Source organism: Hypoxylon trugodes (assembly GCF_022578975.1).
Source record: "Hypoxylon trugodes strain CBS 135444 unplaced genomic scaffold F4822scaffold_3, whole genome shotgun sequence".
Classification (NCBI taxonomy): domain Eukaryota; kingdom Fungi; phylum Ascomycota; class Sordariomycetes; order Xylariales; family Hypoxylaceae; genus Hypoxylon; species Hypoxylon trugodes.
This window is the reverse complement of record NW_026250018.1, coordinates 1920362-1935832: the sequence shown is the minus strand read 5'-3', so window position 1 is coordinate 1935832 and position 15471 is coordinate 1920362. Positions and strand designations below refer to the sequence as shown.

Sequence of the window (15471 nt, the reverse complement as noted above, 5' to 3'; positions counted from 1 at the left end):
AACCCGCGAGGAGGGAATTTCAGTCGGGATCCCAGCCAAAGGGGCGCAAGCCTAGTATTGATGGATAGTATCTACCATGAGGGGTGGTGCCTTCTAAGAGAGGAGAGAAATCGATTAAGGTTCAAGGTTAATTTGTTTGTCGAAGTGGGGATAGCAAACAGTACCGCTGGGAGGTAGGTGCATTGGTACCTAAAGCGCCCTAAAAAATATCCTTGGGGCACTTAAAATTTCAAAATCAGTAAGTGCTCTGTACCTAGGTAGGTATCCCTGCATTATTTAAGAGCCGCCTCAGACCAAGTTCCTTCCCTCTCACATATTCTATAAATTCATCATAGTAGAAAGAATATCCTCGCCCCAGCATTTTCCCATTACAGGAAAAAAAAGGCAATAGTGTTCTTCGACTCTTTCGTCACATTCAACTTCTAAAACAAATTATATCAACAAGCATCAAGAGAACTATAATTTACGACCAATTCAAGTTCTCTACTTCTCCCCGGTTGTCTCCTTCATACCAATTACGATACTACACTACAAATAATACTGAGATCCTCGACTCTCATATTTTCTGTTCCCCAATACGTTGATTTTCCAGGAACAAAGTAACACGTCATCTTTGATAATTGTCATTTGCCTATTCATCATTCCCAACCCCCAACCCAACCACAATAACCACCAGGCTGCCGCAGCCGTGTCATCTGAATTACTAGCAACCATGTCGCCCAATTCAGCAGCAGCCTCACCATCCAGTTCACCAACCACCCTCTCATATAGTTCGCCAACAACTCTCCCGTCTAGTTCACCGACTACGCCATCCGATGTGAATGCAAACATCTCGTCAAGGCTACGATCAGCCAGAGCTCCCAAGCCACCCACCATTGCGCCGACCCCCAAACCTATAGGTGCCCTTGACGATGGTGATAGAAAAAGGAAACGTAACCAGAAGGACGATACGACCGAGAATTCTCAACAGACAAAGAAATCGAAGTACACCAATGAAATTTTACAGTCAGACCTGGAACCACCGAAGACTAATGAGAAAAAAAGGGCCGGAAGGAATGGCTCAGACAAGAGTCTTCATCCCTCTAAGAAGTCACAGCTTACGGGGGGGAGTAATGAGCCAAACCCGGCAACGGCGAAGAGTAACAAGCGTAAACACAACGAGGAGGACTCCGCTGAGGACCTTCATTCCTCAAAAAAGTCAAAGCTCTATATAGAGAAGCTCAAGCGTGAACTAGAGGAAGCAAAGAATGAACTCAAATCGAAGAATGATGAAATTGAAGAGGCTAAGCGACGAACCAGAAATATTGAGACTTATCTCGAATCCGCTGAGTGCCAGCTTGAAAAAGCGGCTGCCCAATTTTCGACAGATTACAAACTGTTGAAATCCCAGTTCTGCGATCTGCAGTACAAGGTCGCCGATTTTACCTTATTACACTTAGTTGATGTATTCGAGGGAGGGGATCTACCAAGTCACATCGAGAAAGCGTTTCGAGAAGTATCAAAGACACCATTTCGCGAATTCCTCAAAGTACAAACGCATGCGGGTTATTTCTTCCAAGCGGTCATCTGGCGTTCCCTCGGTGCCAAGTTCTTGGAGAATCCTTTCAAGCTACTTGGGAAGGGTGACGAAACCGGGGAGTTATTTGCCGCAGTTCAGTGTGAGTAGTATTTTACATTTCCTGTGATAATTGTGTACTAATGGTGGGATAGCAGGCCAATATTGCGGCGATGAGGACTTCCTTACCCGTCTTCGAGCAATCAACGGCGAACTACTTTCCAAGTGCCCAATAGATGAGGCGAAGTTACAAGGGCTTAAAGAAGAGCTATTGGAGTTGGTTGAACCGTTCATCGCCAAGCAGGAACAAGACAAGATAGATACCAAGGTTAAGCCAGGAATCGATGCGCTCTTTGACTCTGCCATAGTACTAGCTCGACAGCTGTATAGGTATGAGGACAGGTTTGAAGTTCTCAGAAAACTCCCTTGGGATACCGATGATGTTTCCCAATCTTATGACAATAAGTGGATGCAGGTACTAGCCTACAACGTAGACGATAGCAATGCTGTTAACCTCCTAGTCTCACCTGCATTGGTCCACTATAGAACTGAGCGCGGTTCTGGAGAGAGACGAATGTGGATTTCCGAACGTGCGTTCGTTTGTTACAAAGATGGAAAACGAGGCGAGCATCGCGATAACCAGTTTATTACTCTCGACAAGCCCGTGGAAGCCTCCAAGAAGGCGGAAGGTAGCGACACGAGCCCCAAGAAAGGCAATACTGGAGAATAGGCGAATATTCTGGGGAGGGACTGGGTGGTTTCCAAGCGCGAGAAACTAACATCACAAGGTATTCAGGTCAGGCATATGGGGAGTAAGGGGTTTACCAGGAACATTCCCTGGTGCTGAGGTCTTAGGTAGCGACTTTACGCTGCTAGAGCCTCTATGCCGCGCAGGGGGGGGAAGTTTGTTTGATTCCTAGTGAATCTTCTCTCGGATATTAACGGGCATGTGCGGTGCGAATGGAGGCATCAATCCTCTGACTAGCGGAAAGTACGCTGCTGGGTAGCAATTTCTTCAAATTGCTTGCTTGCTTTATAGATATAGCGCTGAAATAAGATATGCACATAAAAATTCAATTGCTCGGAGAAAATTGACGGTGCTCCTTCCCAAGTGTTCTGTGTTCTTATTTTATTTGAGGTGGGAAAGCAGGAACCACGGAAACGGAGTTGTCGGTCGCCTTCAATTTTTCCCCCTAAAATGCTTAGGTACCTAAATTTACTCATAATAGCCTGTACTACAAACCAAATATTTGACAAAGGGCACGCGGAAGCCGCACCAGTAAATCGATAAAGCCCAAAACATCTCAAAGGACAATGCGATAGTTTGGCGCTTCATTTAGAATTAAATCCTAAATTTACAACATTCGATCCTTTCAGACCATTCCAACATTCCCTTCCACAAATCATCACCACCCTAATACTTCCCGAGCACGCCTAGGTGCCTCACCTATATTCCATCCACCAAATCACCCCACCTGGACATCGGTTCGAATCCTAACTATGGAGTCCCTCCGACAACAACTATCCGACACTCAGGGAGCCCTCACGTCAAAGATTTTTCAAACGAGGGAGCTAAAAGCGGCACATAACGAAGCGCTGAATACTTGGAGGCAAGAAAAGCAAACCTTTGAAGCAGAAATTCAACGACTCAAAGATGAAATCCAACAACTACGCCAAGGAAATAGATACAACCCTGGAGCTAGTGTCGAGTCATTGCATACAAAAGATGGTTTGCAAGATGCAAATGGAAGCTCAAGCTTGATTCTGATGGGTAGTAAAGTGGGCCTTTCTCCGGGCACGCAACAAGGGAATGAAGAGACGATCACGATCACACGTTCTCGGATGCAAGAGGTGGAGTCGAAATATAGAAATGTGACGGACGAGTTGGCAGCTAAAACAAAACTCTGCGAAACCTTACAGCAACAACTTCAGGCCCAAGACGGCAATAGGATCGGAGCTTCATATCCTAGCGACCTCTCCGATAGCATAGTTATAGGGCGATGGGAAACGCTACGAAATCAGATCCGAACAATTTCGTTGGAGAAATTCAACGAGACGATACAACCGAGACTGGTACCGGAGAAGGCAAGACGAGAGTTTGATTACCTATCAACACACTGGAAGTCTTACTTAACCAGCAAGAACTTGGCTAGCTACCTCTTCCGAGCTTTGATCTGGCGATACGTATACACTACGCTATTCAGCCGACACTTTCGCGTATGGGGAAAGCCTATTGACAATGTTGCTGAGAAGTTGGAGAGCATGTTTGCTGCTAAAGCATCGGAGACGGAGATTCTGAACTGGCGCACGCAGACGACACGTATATTCCATCAATCATTCCAGACCGACCCGAATGTCGCGACTGACGCGGCGAATAAGATTTTCGATGCGACTTCGCAATTCGCGACGAGCGCCGACGAAGATGCTCTAAAACGCAGTATACAGGAAATCGCTACTACAGCAGTAGATCTCAGTAGCATGTTCGATCGTTCACGATTACTAGTGTTGATGTCGAACAAGCCCGGCAGCCAGCTCACACATGGATTCCCGTACCAAGAAGCGACGATGGAGATGAAGGGCAAGCTTAGCGGACAGCTAGTGGTGGATATGGTAGTATCGCCGTGTCTACTCAAGAAGGAGGAAGACTACTCAGTCCTTGTGAAGGCGGAGGTCATGTGCTAAGGAGAACGTGGTGGGGGGAACGGTTCATAATAGAGAGGGATTTCACTGCTCATTGGGAACATAACCGCGATGAATAAACGAAAATCTGGAGGGATGGAATGTGATAACGACACAAAATTGCCCTTTGCATACTTCACAAGAGGGGATACACGAACGGACTACGTGATACCCAGGCTACTTAGGGAGTTAATGCGTTGATGCGCTGAATTAGATAGTGCGGAAAATTGAGATATTTACTGAACATTACTATACGAATTTCAGCGTTGCTAACGGAGGGTTTAATGATTTCCCCCTCAAATGGGAATTTTCCCCTGTAATATGTCACTAACATTTTTACATTGTGGCCTATTATAATAGCACACTGCTATTAGAGTTAGTACTTGCCGAGCTAGCCCTGGAGCCCCAAACTCCAGTGATTAGTGGATCAATACCCTTCTATAGTACCAAATCTCCGGGTCCCAAAGCTAATCCTTGTTTCTAATAACTTCTTTTTCTATATCACACAGCACATATCATTATCTTCTATATTGATTCGACAATTGCTTGACCTTTGCTCAAATATATATATTCATGGCTACTACTACAGCAGAACTCATCTTCTCGCCACAGGCAAACCACAATTTCTCACGCATTCTTGGTGACTTGAAACGATCAAATCTCTCCATTACCAATCGTCTGCGCTCCATACGGGAAGATGCAGATTTCGTATCCGAGGTGGCTGCTGCATTCGGCCGCCCGCTGATCGCTAACGAGCGCTGCGGCAGCTGGTACATCCCACCTGAAAACAAAGCTGGGTCCGGCTATTTCAAAAGCACGGACGGTCACACTGGGCAGTGGAGGTTCAGCACGCGACGCCTGAACTTACAATTATTGGGCATTATCGGTGATAATGATGGATGCGTCATCGTGGACTCAACGAGGAGGGGAAAACGAATGCCTGATGCTCTTAGCAAGACGGTGCCGATTTGGTGTTGTGTATTGAATCATGTTTTATTCCCAGATAACCTGGGGTCTCATGAGCTCTTTACCCCTCCTAATGTGGTCTCACGATCTGAACATGCTCAAATCGAAGCGAAGATTCCCGAACATGTGGATTCTCTGAAGGCTCTGAATATTGATATCGATACCTTGCGTCAACAGATAAAGAAACCTCTTAGGCCGGTATGGATCACCCAGGAATCGCAACTTATCACAACGGATGAAATATTCGATGACTTCCACCCTGTCATCTGTTGTACTAGCTCGCGTCGGGTTCTTGGTGGAGAGATGAGTGAGGGTGGCTACATACAGGGCGCTGGCGATGACACTGAGAATTGGGCATTGGGCCTAACCCCGCCCGTGTTCTGGCACCATGCAGACACTCTTTTATCCACCCCTGAACCCGACCTGTCTGAGTTGGTCCGCTCACTGGTCTCGGATCAAGACAAATACACAGATTCATCAAGCCTTAAACAGGTGGCTCCGTACCTATTCGTTAGTAGTTTACCCCTTGAAAATCAGTCGTCGTCATCAACATGCACCGTTGCTATCCGCTCCAAGACAACAGACCCAGGCTTATGGGTCAAAAGTCCGTCGCTGATGGAAGTAGGCGTTGGAAAGCATAGGGTGGCTAGTCGAAATTTACGTTCAGCTCTCCCTAATATTAGCGACTTCGTACAGCAATTTATAGAACGAACAGCAGACTCTGACTCCCCCGAAAATTCAGGCGTCAACCCCTCTGAACCCAAACGGATAGTAATAGCCTGCGAAACTGGCAAAGACCTATCTGTGGGAGTTGCCCTCGCACTATTGTGCCAATATTTTGACGACAAAGGCAATTACAATCTTAATATACCGCCTACTAGTCAAACGAAGAACAGTATTCGAATAAAACTTAGTCGCATCATGACGAATTTCCCCGAGGCGAATCCATGCAGGGCTACTTTACAGAGCGTTAATAGCTTCCTTATGGGCTAGAAGTCCTGCTATTGTACCCCAAAAATGGCGCCTATACAAGCGTTTATGGGGCTTGGACACCAGCTATAAACGGCTCATGATCGCCACAGAGTAATAGAAGCCGCGCCATCGTTATGTGCTGGGACGGAATATGCAAGCCACTGAATGAGCGCTACGGCCCATGCCGTAGATCACTATAACAGTCGCCTTCAGCTGACCTGTTTAGTGGCTTGTGGCCCGCGGTAGAGCGGCATGTTAGCGAGGGAAATGGAAACTATTGCTGTGGCTATTTGAGGAGATACGGTGCCTACAGCTGCTAACTTTCTCAGCAAGCCTCTACAGATAGGCGGCCGCCTCTGCGCCCCATGCGCCAAAATCATTCCCCATTACAGGCCGCTTCGCTCTAGAAATTAGGGCTCTTCCAGCTACAACTATGGCGCTCTCTTATACAAGAACCCAAGAGACACCGAAGCACGTACATGGACTCGCGCTATTGTCTATCGCATCGTTCATATATGCCACTAGATAAAGATAACCCGAGTTTACATGTAGGCTATTAGTGCTTCACTTGTCAAGATGGATCGTAAGGGCCGAATTAAGTCAATTCCTGTCATATCATTGATGATTGTCAATTCATATGTAAAAAGATCTAGGCCTAAAAAAGGGTTCATTTTAGGGATCTGATGCCTTCGCATTTAGCCTCAGTCATTTTCACTGATGATGTATTTCCATCGAAGTTACTCAGCCCCGGGGAAATCGACATATTACTAATTAAATCTAATTCTTACATCAGCATAGGATCTCTCGGGACCGTAATGTAGTTCTTTGGTGATGTTCCACCCGGCTGTTGTGGGGTTAGGTGTGACTCGCGAAATCCTACAATCTCTACTTGGAATGGCAGCTCCGGACCGGTCCCGAGCCACGCGAATATCTCTTTGTTCACCTACCTAATTCTTCAACACTAGATCTTCGATCTACTAGGGGGGTTGCGGGGGTTGAATTGCCTTCGATCTGGATTCCAGAGTACACCTTCTGCGGTTACCCTACGTAAGGTGCACGCCTCATCTCATCCAAAGACAAAGCCAATTTGATTCATCGCTACTATTCGACGCGCAAACCTCAAATTTTGGCAATTCGCATGACCTTCCATATTTTCACTACGATTTCGTCCCATATGAGCAAGAACCTTTTTCATAGGCACACTGAAGGAAGTCATTATGCAGTTTAAGATGGAATATTTAACGTTCGGAGATTTCCTCCCCTTACCCAAGTCTACTACCCCCAACCTGCATGGTATGGGTATAGCTCCCGCTCCTCTGATATAATTAGAAATACACCACGCTGACACATGCAAATCCACGAGGAGTTCGTCGGTTTAATTTATCTTCCATCGCGCTCATGGCAAACTAAGCTTCCATTATCTGCATTTAATATATTAATTGTCAGTACTCCGTCTGATGTGATTTCCTCCTCGTTGGAGGCTTGACCCAATGCCTCTCCCCGAGAAGACCATCGCATTAATCGGCGCCGTCACGCCGTTCTTGATCATCGCCCTCCTGGCGGTGGTCTTGCGGCTCCATGTTCGTGTGACTTTGCTGAGGAATCCGGGATGGGATGACACTTTGTGTTTCCTGGCAGCAGTAAGTTCTTAGATTGCCTCCCTTTCTATGATAATTGTGCTAAGCAATTGGTGTAGTGTTGCGCCTTAGGTACCTACCTATCGAATATGGCGGGTTAGTGAATGTGATCACAGGCGTTTCCAATGAACGATGAACTAACAAGATTGGCTTGCTTAGGGGTGGGTGTCGGATTTGGTAAACCGTTATCAGATATTGCACCCGAAAACCGAGTCGAATTGATGAAGGCAAGCCATACCCTTCCCCCCCCCCTAAAAACAACATCTAACAAAAAGCCTAGACGATATGGATATCCCCGCCCCTCTGGGGCCTCTCATCCGCACTCATAAAAATGTCCATCGTGACATCCTACCGGCGCATCTGGACCTCCCCTCGCTTCAAACTCTTCACCACAACCCTAGTAATCTTCCTCGCCATCTTCGGCCTCACGCTCTTCCTAGCCGGCATCCTAGCCTGCATCCCCGTATCCCTCTCCTGGGCACCCCCCACCCCATCCTCGCGGACCTCAGACCATTGTCTCGATATCCCAACTTTCATGTTCGCAACCTCAGTCCTAAATACATTCTTCGACATCCTAATCCTCGCGCTACCCGTGCCACTCGTGAAACGCTTGCAAATCGCTCCACGCCAGAAAGCTGCGCTCACAGCTGTATTTACGGTTGGATTAGTCGTGGTCGTGGCGTCTGTTATGCGGCTTGTCGTTATATACCGTCTTGACGCTACCACCGATCCCTCGGAAGGCGGTGTTGAGTTGGGGCTTTGGTCGGGGGTTGAGTTGAATGTGGCGATTATATGTTCCTGCCTCCCAACCCTGCGACCGATGCTCGCGCGCATGTTCCCGAAATTACTGGGTGGGACGTTGCGGAGTGCGTCAAGTTGGTACGGATCTAGTGCTGGAACAAGATCGACACGACGCTCGCGGCGGACTACGAATGATGGGAATGGATCGTATCGCATGCGCGAACTACCATCTTCAGATTCAGACGGGGCGTATATGAAGCCGGCGCATATGATTGATGTGGATATGGAAAGGGGCGTGGATGCGATGCACCAAGTTGAAGTTATCCATTCGGAGAAAAAGCACGTCTCGTATATGAATCTAGACTAAACAACCGTGGTCCAATAAATAAAATGTTCATGATTTCATACCGTTAATAACTCTATTGTGCTCATTAGCTCTGCTCGGGTATCTCATCTCATTATAATGTTGGTTGTAGACAGGAGAACGAGGATTTCACTTAGGAAGTAGTAGACCAAAACCTCCAATATTTCTATACTCTAATTCATTTCCAGAATAGCCCGTTTCGTCATATCATCCTGGACCCAACTCACAATCATCTCCCCAACATCACCAACCAATTTCTCATAATGATCGCCCTTGAAAAACAGACCGGTGTGTGCGCCGACTTGATCTGTGTCCTTCATAAAGATCTTGACCCACTTCGGATCGGCTTGACCGTTTACTTTCGACGGCATATTACAGAACCTGCGTTCTTTGGGCGGCTTCGGAGACTTGCCTTTACCCCATTGTTCGGTTGGGCTTGGTAAAGGCGATAATGTGTCAGGGTCGAAATCTGCTTGTGATACTTGAGAGTTGGAGATATCTTCTGACTGCGTTGTGAGAGTGGAAGGTGCCATTTTCGATGTTCCCTCTTCTGAAGTCGACGAACTTGACGCAACAGCTTTGGCCTCTTTTTTACGTCGTTTCTGTTCGTCCTTTTCTCGCTTCTCTGCCTCTTGTGCTAGTTTCTTCTTTTTCTTGTCAATGATTTTCTGTCTGTCCTTGATGAGTTTTTCGCGATCTTTTACGATCTTAGCGTAATCTTTCTGTGCCTTCTTGGCCTCCTTCTCCGCCTGCTTCCGCACATCCCTGTCTGTGTACTGCTCTAAATCTACAGGCTCAGGTTTGGGGGGGAGCTCCGGAATTGCGGGGAGATTTAGGTCTAAGGACGCCACCTCATCAGCAAGAGTAGACGAGTTAGTAGCGTCCGTTTCTAAGGATTTTTGAGACTGAAGTTTTTCGTCATTTTGTTCAAGGTTTGCCTTTGCGTCATTTTCAATATTAGAAAGTTGAATTTCTTGCGCATTGTCATCTGTCGCGTCATCTTTGGGATTCTCAATTAATTGGGCAAATTCTTGATATTCCGGAGGCGGATCAGATTCTTCGGGAGAGTCCTCAGATATCGGTTGAGGGTCAAGTATTTGTAAGCCAGAATCATCGTCGTCACTAGCATCGAGAGTGTCCTGGTCTAGAGTGCCATTTTCGAGAGGGACATCCGCGTCTTTTTGCGGATTCGGGAGATCGTAACTTTTATTTGAGGTTTGTGGCGTCGGAGGGGCTGAGTGCGTATCTTGTAGGGGTCCGGGGCTCTGGCTAGAGGGTTGTCCTTTAGGCTTCTTAGGATACCCGTGGCATACAGTGTAGTACTGAACGAAGCGAACTTGCGGGGGTACATGGGGGAATCCATGGTGCTTCAGATCATCTACGTCCTCTAACCGACGAATATTTTCATACCGTGTCTTGAGGCTATTGATATCCATGAGACAGCCTCCAAATTCCAAATGAGACGTTATGTGGTATGTGGCAGCATCTACTATGCCCTCCGAACTGTGTTTCTCGACAAAGTGCACAATATTTTTCCACCAACCCCTATCCTGAAGGCGAACATCGTTGGGGAAGGGTGAGTTGAAATTGGGGTCAAATGTCATGCCATGTGATTCAAATATTCGTGGCCTTGGAGAGGATGCAGAAGACGGCGAAACACTAGATGGGTCCGAATATATCGACGTATTCCCTGAAGTAATTTGAGATAGCGCCTGGTCCGGTTCCTCATTCGGTATTGGCGCCTCTGGCGGGTTTGTTGTATCCGCTTTGGGCCTAAACAGACTAGCGATGCCAGCTGTTATAATACCTGGATGAAGTCCGAGGAGAGGCGCATCTAGATGAACGGTTCCTAAGATGCGGTGGAGGAAATAGCCAGCGCCATATTGATTACTCGACGGCTGATGAGTATTGTTAGCTAATGAGATAGAAGAAAGTTAGATGACTTACCATCAAAGCGACATCAGCAGCTAATAATCCTCCCATGGAATGCCCGACGAGCACCACATCGGTAGTGGGTGATTCGTGCGGGGCGAGCCATTGACTAAAGTTATCGCGAGCTACGTCAAGGACTTTATATGTTTTATACTTTGGGTAAATCTTGGAATGAATGACATGAGTTTCAGAGAGGGCTAGCTTAAGGTAATGATGTACGTGAGCGGGAAAGGATTGAAAAGAGGAATCGTTGCCCATAAAGCCATGGAGATAGACGACTAGAAGTCTGCGACGTCCCGACTCCTCACCTTCCAACGGTGTGGGGACCAACGACTGCGCTGAAGAGGACCGCGGGTCGCCTAGCGTACTAAACGATACAGGCGATAAGCTCCGACGCTTGCTGGACTGTGGAACGTCCAAAGGCGACGCGTGATCTGAATATATTTTGTTCATGATAAAGATGACGTGAGAGTCTATTGGAATATGGGCGTCCACCTAGAGAAGAGCGTCTATTCGGACCGGGCGCGTAAGTAACGCAGTGACGTAAGCTGAAGTTGACCGAAGTCTACTTGTGCACGAGTTTCTAATTCCAATAACTTCACAGCATAGGAAGTAGATATGTAAATGAATAAATGAATAAATGCCGATTATGTCTATTTCAGGGCGGCGAAATGACAGAAATCACGGTGCCCGAAAAGCATGTAGTTGATATAAAGAAGATAAGGATACGCATGTATTGCTATGAGCTGAATGAAGTTGGCCAGGCGGCCAGGTACCTAGTCCTATGTAAGGGAGTGGGGGTGTAGGATGAAGTCAATCCGCAGGCGGGAAGGAACGGCGGAAGCTGAGCGCGACGCAATAAAGCGCTAGCCCCGTAATGTAGTGTGGGGCTTCCACTGCGCTGTACATCCTACCTACATCCCGGGTACCTACTTGGATGCCTCCGCCCTGTTAGGCGGTACCTAAAGTGAGGCCACTTGCGTGTACCAATCTGCTAACGATATCTTTTTCGTGGACCAATGTACGTCGTCCGACGCTCTCTCTCCTATATCTCACATAATTTAGAACCACGGGGAATTTTATTATCTGAGTAGTTTCGCAATATGGATTGCGATTGGTCTTTTGACATTGGTGAATACCTTCTTTCGTCCTTTCCAATACCAATTAGGTAACTCGAGTCACATAACATCTCCCACGTATGTGACGATGGACCGATTATAGGTCGGGAGGCCCCCTAAAGGATCCTGCGTTAGGGACAAAATGAGTTGTATCTATTGCACGGGTAACTGAAAACCATAGGTCAAGTAAGTGACTAGGATGTTCGGTTTACTTACCTGTTCTCTGACGCCGTTGGTATAGTTCATTGACCTCTTGAGCTCGCCTCGTCTTGTAAGTGCCTATGCGGGGAGTTAGTTCAGAAGAAACAATTCAACATTGATGACTGGCAGTTTAGACATTGGCCATCGTATTAGTTATAATAGCACTGCACCATTCAAATCGATGGGCCCGACGGTTATACAAATAGTGGTGATCTCTATTAAGCTGTCTCACTAAAGAGATAGCAAGATCTAAATTATCTGAGCTTCGTCTAACTCAAGCCTATGTCCTAGCTCAAGCTAGTAGACATATCCACAAGCACGCTCTTCGCTAAGTAGTCTCCTAAAGAAGTACCATCATCGCTACTAAGCTAGTGAGGTACTCTCGCTACATTAAGCAAGACTCATCATGTCAAGCCCTCTCTGTTCACAAGAGCACGTCTAGTGAAAGCCCGTACCCGGAGATATCTCTATCAACCGGAGGGGTAGAGTAGATTTTTCAATCCAGTAGCATTAGAGAGAACTAGGCACCTGAGTTATTTAGAAAACTACTAAAAGTGCTCATGTCCTATTGACAACGCTCATAACTGTCAATGTAATCAGCCCCCAGAATCCCCCCTGCAATGCTTTTATCTTTCGACTCAAAAGCAATATATACGACAAATCGAGCCCGATTGTTCGTCGTTCGAATTCGTGGGAAGGCATGGATGGTATTTAGGCGTCTCGACTTATTTCCTGTTGTTTTATTTCTCGTAGTCCGAACGCCTTGCGCCATGCTGAAATCATGCAAAATGCAAATAAAGATGCTGCGCTGTGTTGGGGTTTGTTTCGATGTATTCGAAGAACCTGTCCACAGCCACAACCGCGTAAAACCGCCATATATCGTCTGACTGGGTATCTTCGATCACGTCCTTATTCTGCTACCGTACTTTTGGCCACCGGCGCCACCAAACGAGGATGTCTCACCGAATTTCTGTCGTCGGTCAGTGAAGAGGCTTGCGGATCATGGGTGATCTGCGTGCACCTGTTTTCTCCTCTTCAGCTTGGACCGGTCATCACCATCTCCTGTCGAGTACCCACCCGCATCATCATCGGCATAGCCCTCGCCGTACCCTTCAAAGCTACTGTCTTGGTAGCTACGCTTCTTTCCAATCCGGCGGGCGCGGTCAAGTTGTGGCGTCAAGGGTTTACCCGCCTTCGGTGTGACGCCGGGAGCTGAAGCAGCCGGTGTGCTAGGCGCCGTTGGCCTTGTAGCCTGGTCGTGACCGACTTTCTTCGTCATAGCACCGGGTGCTAGATCGCCGAGAACGGAGCTGTCCCAAACACTCTTCGGTATCGCACCCTTGGCCATCGTCGCCGCTCGAGATAGGATGGGTGGGGATAGTTGTGAAAATCCTTTCTCGATTTCCTTTCCACTTACTTCCCTGCTGTACCATACGTCTTCGGGAATGTGGGTCAAAGCCATTAAACCATCAAGCGCTTCGGGCTCCTTCTTAACAGCATCGAAGTGACCGCTCAATCCTAAGGTCTTTATTTGCCCTTTGTACGTTTTGCGAAGCGCATTCTTCTCTCCATTGGGCTTCGTGCGGGCAACCTCGGCGGCAATGCCGGTTAGGCCGAACATCTCGAAGAGATCGTTGGACAAGCACGGGTAGGAGTCTGGATAGGCTAGATGAGAAAGAGTGTCAACAAATAATACCAAATCTCATTCAAGTACCGCATTTAGCAGTTACCATCAATCTGGGGGAAGAGGGATGGCTGGGCGTAATGGCTTGTATGAGACGAAAGGGAGCCTTACGAGTACTGCAAAGGAGGTATTTTTCGCCAACATCGAGGTGCAGGTTCTCAATACCAACTCGGCGATCCTCGAGGTGAACCTTCTTATGCTCATGATCGCTACCGTCGTCAAAAGGGTATTTTCGTTTCGTCGAATAAGCATCTGCCATCGCGATATCATGAGCCATATCACCCGGTTGGGCTGAACCATTTACGCTGTGTGCCGGCTGTGATGATGTTAAATTAGTAATTAAATTCCCGCAGGGATAAAGAAAGAAACGCTTCTTTTTTTCTCCTTTGCTTTTTTTGACTATAGAATACTTGAAATTGTTTAATCTAAAAATAGAGAATGTTTTCTTTTACTCACAGTAGGCAAAGCAGTAGTGATTGAGGTCATGGAGCTATTCATGCTCGACACCTGATCACCTGTGCTCGGAGAAAGTTGGGAAGGACTCTGAGGCGTTTGGGGATTGAATGACATGGTCGCCATCGAGGAGAGAAGGTAAGCGGATTGTGTGAGTATGAAGCGCAGAGTGATTCGGGGAACGAAATGTTGTCAGATGTCCTCAGCGGATGCTGACAAAAATCGATTTCGGGATGTTGATCAATCGGAATGTGACGAAGGGGCGTATCGGAACGCGGAAAAAATATTACGGACGGCAGGTCGATTGAATCGCGACAATGTGCTCGATGGGCGATTGACGATGATGCGCTGTCGAGGGGTGGGATGATGGTATTGATCGATCTCACTGTGGCGAGTCGCGCCAAACCGCCGACCGGCTGTTGTGGTCGAAGATACCCGAGTCCACCAGCATTCACCGACCTAAATCCTCCGGAACGTCGTATCGGTAGATAAAAAATTATTTATGGCGAGGACGAAGCGGTCGGGTTTGGTGTAACAAGTTTCGCGATGTCTCGTCGTCGCCGCTATCGATTGTTGGTGAAGGGAACGGGAGTCGGAAGATGGTTGTTGGGGTGGGAAAAGGTTGAAGTTGTTGCGTTCCAAGGATGGGCAGAATACAGAACGGGCGGACGGGGGGAGAAAGAACATTGCCCAGGTGAGGTGGTGCCTTTTCGCCTTGCAACACAAATGGACCAAATCGCCTAGCTCCGCTATGATGACCCACTTTTCTAAATTCACCCCCTCCGCGGTCTTGGGTCTAGACACCCCCGCCGAACTTATGGCATCGGATTTTGTGCTACACACCAACAACCTTAAAACCATTAACCCTCAGTACGCTATGTACGTACTATATAAGTATATATGTACGTTGCACCATAAGAAATCACCTATTGCGTTGTCGAATTTATTTTCCCAGGCCAGCTGCATATGAAGCATTCGAATGTACTTGTTATGTAACAGATTACATATAATCATACAGTCATTTATCAAGCAGCCACTGGCATTAGACAGTGACAATCCCTTAGCTCCTGTCTTTGCCATCCATAATTTTAATCCAGTCACACCCTTTTCAGTGTCTCATAGTTCAATAGTATCGTCATCTCTCAGATCTATCTAGCATCTCAAACTCC

General features: G+C 47.2%; 6 protein-coding genes across 6 annotated transcripts; 4 read left to right on the top strand and 2 right to left on the bottom strand.

Moving 5' to 3' along the window:
* The first annotated feature begins 445 nt into the window (after positions 1-445).
* On the top strand, positions 446-2411 carry F4822DRAFT_171666 (uncharacterized protein). The gene is made up of 2 exons (XM_051453302.1): positions 446-1658; positions 1711-2411. Exons 1-2 carry the CDS (start codon positions 713-715, stop codon positions 2283-2285), a joined length of 1521 nt encoding a protein of 506 aa, XP_051316846.1. The 5' UTR covers positions 446-712; the 3' UTR covers positions 2286-2411.
* Positions 2412-2694: 283 nt separating this feature from the next.
* On the top strand, positions 2695-4513 carry F4822DRAFT_395364 (uncharacterized protein). The gene has a single exon (XM_051457433.1). The coding sequence runs from the start codon at positions 3056-3058 to the stop codon at positions 4235-4237; it is 1182 nt and encodes a 393-aa protein (XP_051316845.1). The 5' UTR covers positions 2695-3055; the 3' UTR covers positions 4238-4513.
* Positions 4514-4710: 197 nt separating this feature from the next.
* On the top strand, positions 4711-6287 carry F4822DRAFT_171487 (initiator tRNA phosphoribosyl transferase). Its single transcript, XM_051453299.1, has one exon. It carries the CDS (start codon positions 4808-4810, stop codon positions 6191-6193), a length of 1386 nt encoding a protein of 461 aa, XP_051316844.1. The 5' UTR covers positions 4711-4807; the 3' UTR covers positions 6194-6287.
* Positions 6288-7107: 820 nt separating this feature from the next.
* F4822DRAFT_171479 (uncharacterized protein) lies at positions 7108-9002 on the top strand. Its single transcript, XM_051453298.1, has 4 exons — positions 7108-7812; positions 7869-7905; positions 7969-8036; positions 8090-9002. The coding sequence occupies exons 1-4, from the start codon at positions 7663-7665 to the stop codon at positions 8915-8917; spliced, it is 1083 nt and encodes a 360-aa protein (XP_051316843.1). The 5' UTR covers positions 7108-7662; the 3' UTR covers positions 8918-9002.
* F4822DRAFT_171503 (uncharacterized protein) lies at positions 9003-11388 on the bottom strand. Its single transcript, XM_051453300.1, has 2 exons — positions 10862-11388; positions 9003-10812 (listed from the first exon to the last, which is right to left on the bottom strand). Exons 1-2 carry the CDS (start codon positions 11297-11299, stop codon positions 9088-9090), a joined length of 2163 nt encoding a protein of 720 aa, XP_051316842.1. The 5' UTR covers positions 11300-11388; the 3' UTR covers positions 9003-9087.
* Positions 11389-13108: 1720 nt separating this feature from the next.
* Positions 13109-14613, bottom strand: F4822DRAFT_171607 (Rox3-domain-containing protein). The gene is made up of 3 exons (XM_051453301.1): positions 14306-14613; positions 13880-14165; positions 13109-13821 (listed from the first exon to the last, which is right to left on the bottom strand). Exons 1-3 carry the CDS (start codon positions 14426-14428, stop codon positions 13166-13168), a joined length of 1065 nt encoding a protein of 354 aa, XP_051316841.1. The 5' UTR covers positions 14429-14613; the 3' UTR covers positions 13109-13165.
* Between the last annotated feature and the right edge of the window lie 858 nt (positions 14614-15471).

Excerpts from the sequence above, each read along its gene's own strand:
- F4822DRAFT_171666 (XM_051453302.1), top strand. The coding sequence starts at position 713 with ATGTCGCCCAATTCAGCAGCAGCCTCACCATCCAGTTCACCAACCACC. Across the intron at positions 1,659-1,710 it reads GTTATTTGCCGCAGTTCAGT|CAGGCCAATATTGCGGCGAT; the intron begins GTGAGTAGTATT and ends ATGGTGGGATAG.
- F4822DRAFT_395364 (XM_051457433.1), top strand. The coding sequence starts at position 3,056 with ATGGAGTCCCTCCGACAACAACTATCCGACACTCAGGGAGCCCTCACG.
- F4822DRAFT_171487 (XM_051453299.1), top strand. The coding sequence starts at position 4,808 with ATGGCTACTACTACAGCAGAACTCATCTTCTCGCCACAGGCAAACCAC.
- F4822DRAFT_171479 (XM_051453298.1), top strand. The coding sequence starts at position 7,663 with ATGCCTCTCCCCGAGAAGACCATCGCATTAATCGGCGCCGTCACGCCG. Across the intron at positions 7,813-7,868 it reads CTTTGTGTTTCCTGGCAGCA|TGTTGCGCCTTAGGTACCTA; the intron begins GTAAGTTCTTAG and ends CAATTGGTGTAG. Across the intron at positions 7,906-7,968 it reads CTACCTATCGAATATGGCGG|GGGTGGGTGTCGGATTTGGT; the intron begins GTTAGTGAATGT and ends TGGCTTGCTTAG.
- F4822DRAFT_171503 (XM_051453300.1), bottom strand. The coding sequence starts at position 11,299 with ATGAACAAAATATATTCAGATCACGCGTCGCCTTTGGACGTTCCACAG. Across the intron at positions 10,813-10,861 it reads CTGCTGATGTCGCTTTGATG|CCGTCGAGTAATCAATATGG; the intron begins GTAAGTCATCTA and ends AATACTCATCAG.
- F4822DRAFT_171607 (XM_051453301.1), bottom strand. The coding sequence starts at position 14,428 with ATGGCGACCATGTCATTCAATCCCCAAACGCCTCAGAGTCCTTCCCAA. Across the intron at positions 14,166-14,305 it reads TCACTACTGCTTTGCCTACT|CCGGCACACAGCGTAAATGG; the intron begins GTGAGTAAAAGA and ends ACATCATCACAG. Across the intron at positions 13,822-13,879 it reads GATGGTAACTGCTAAATGCG|ACTCCTACCCGTGCTTGTCC; the intron begins GTACTTGAATGA and ends TAGCCTATCCAG.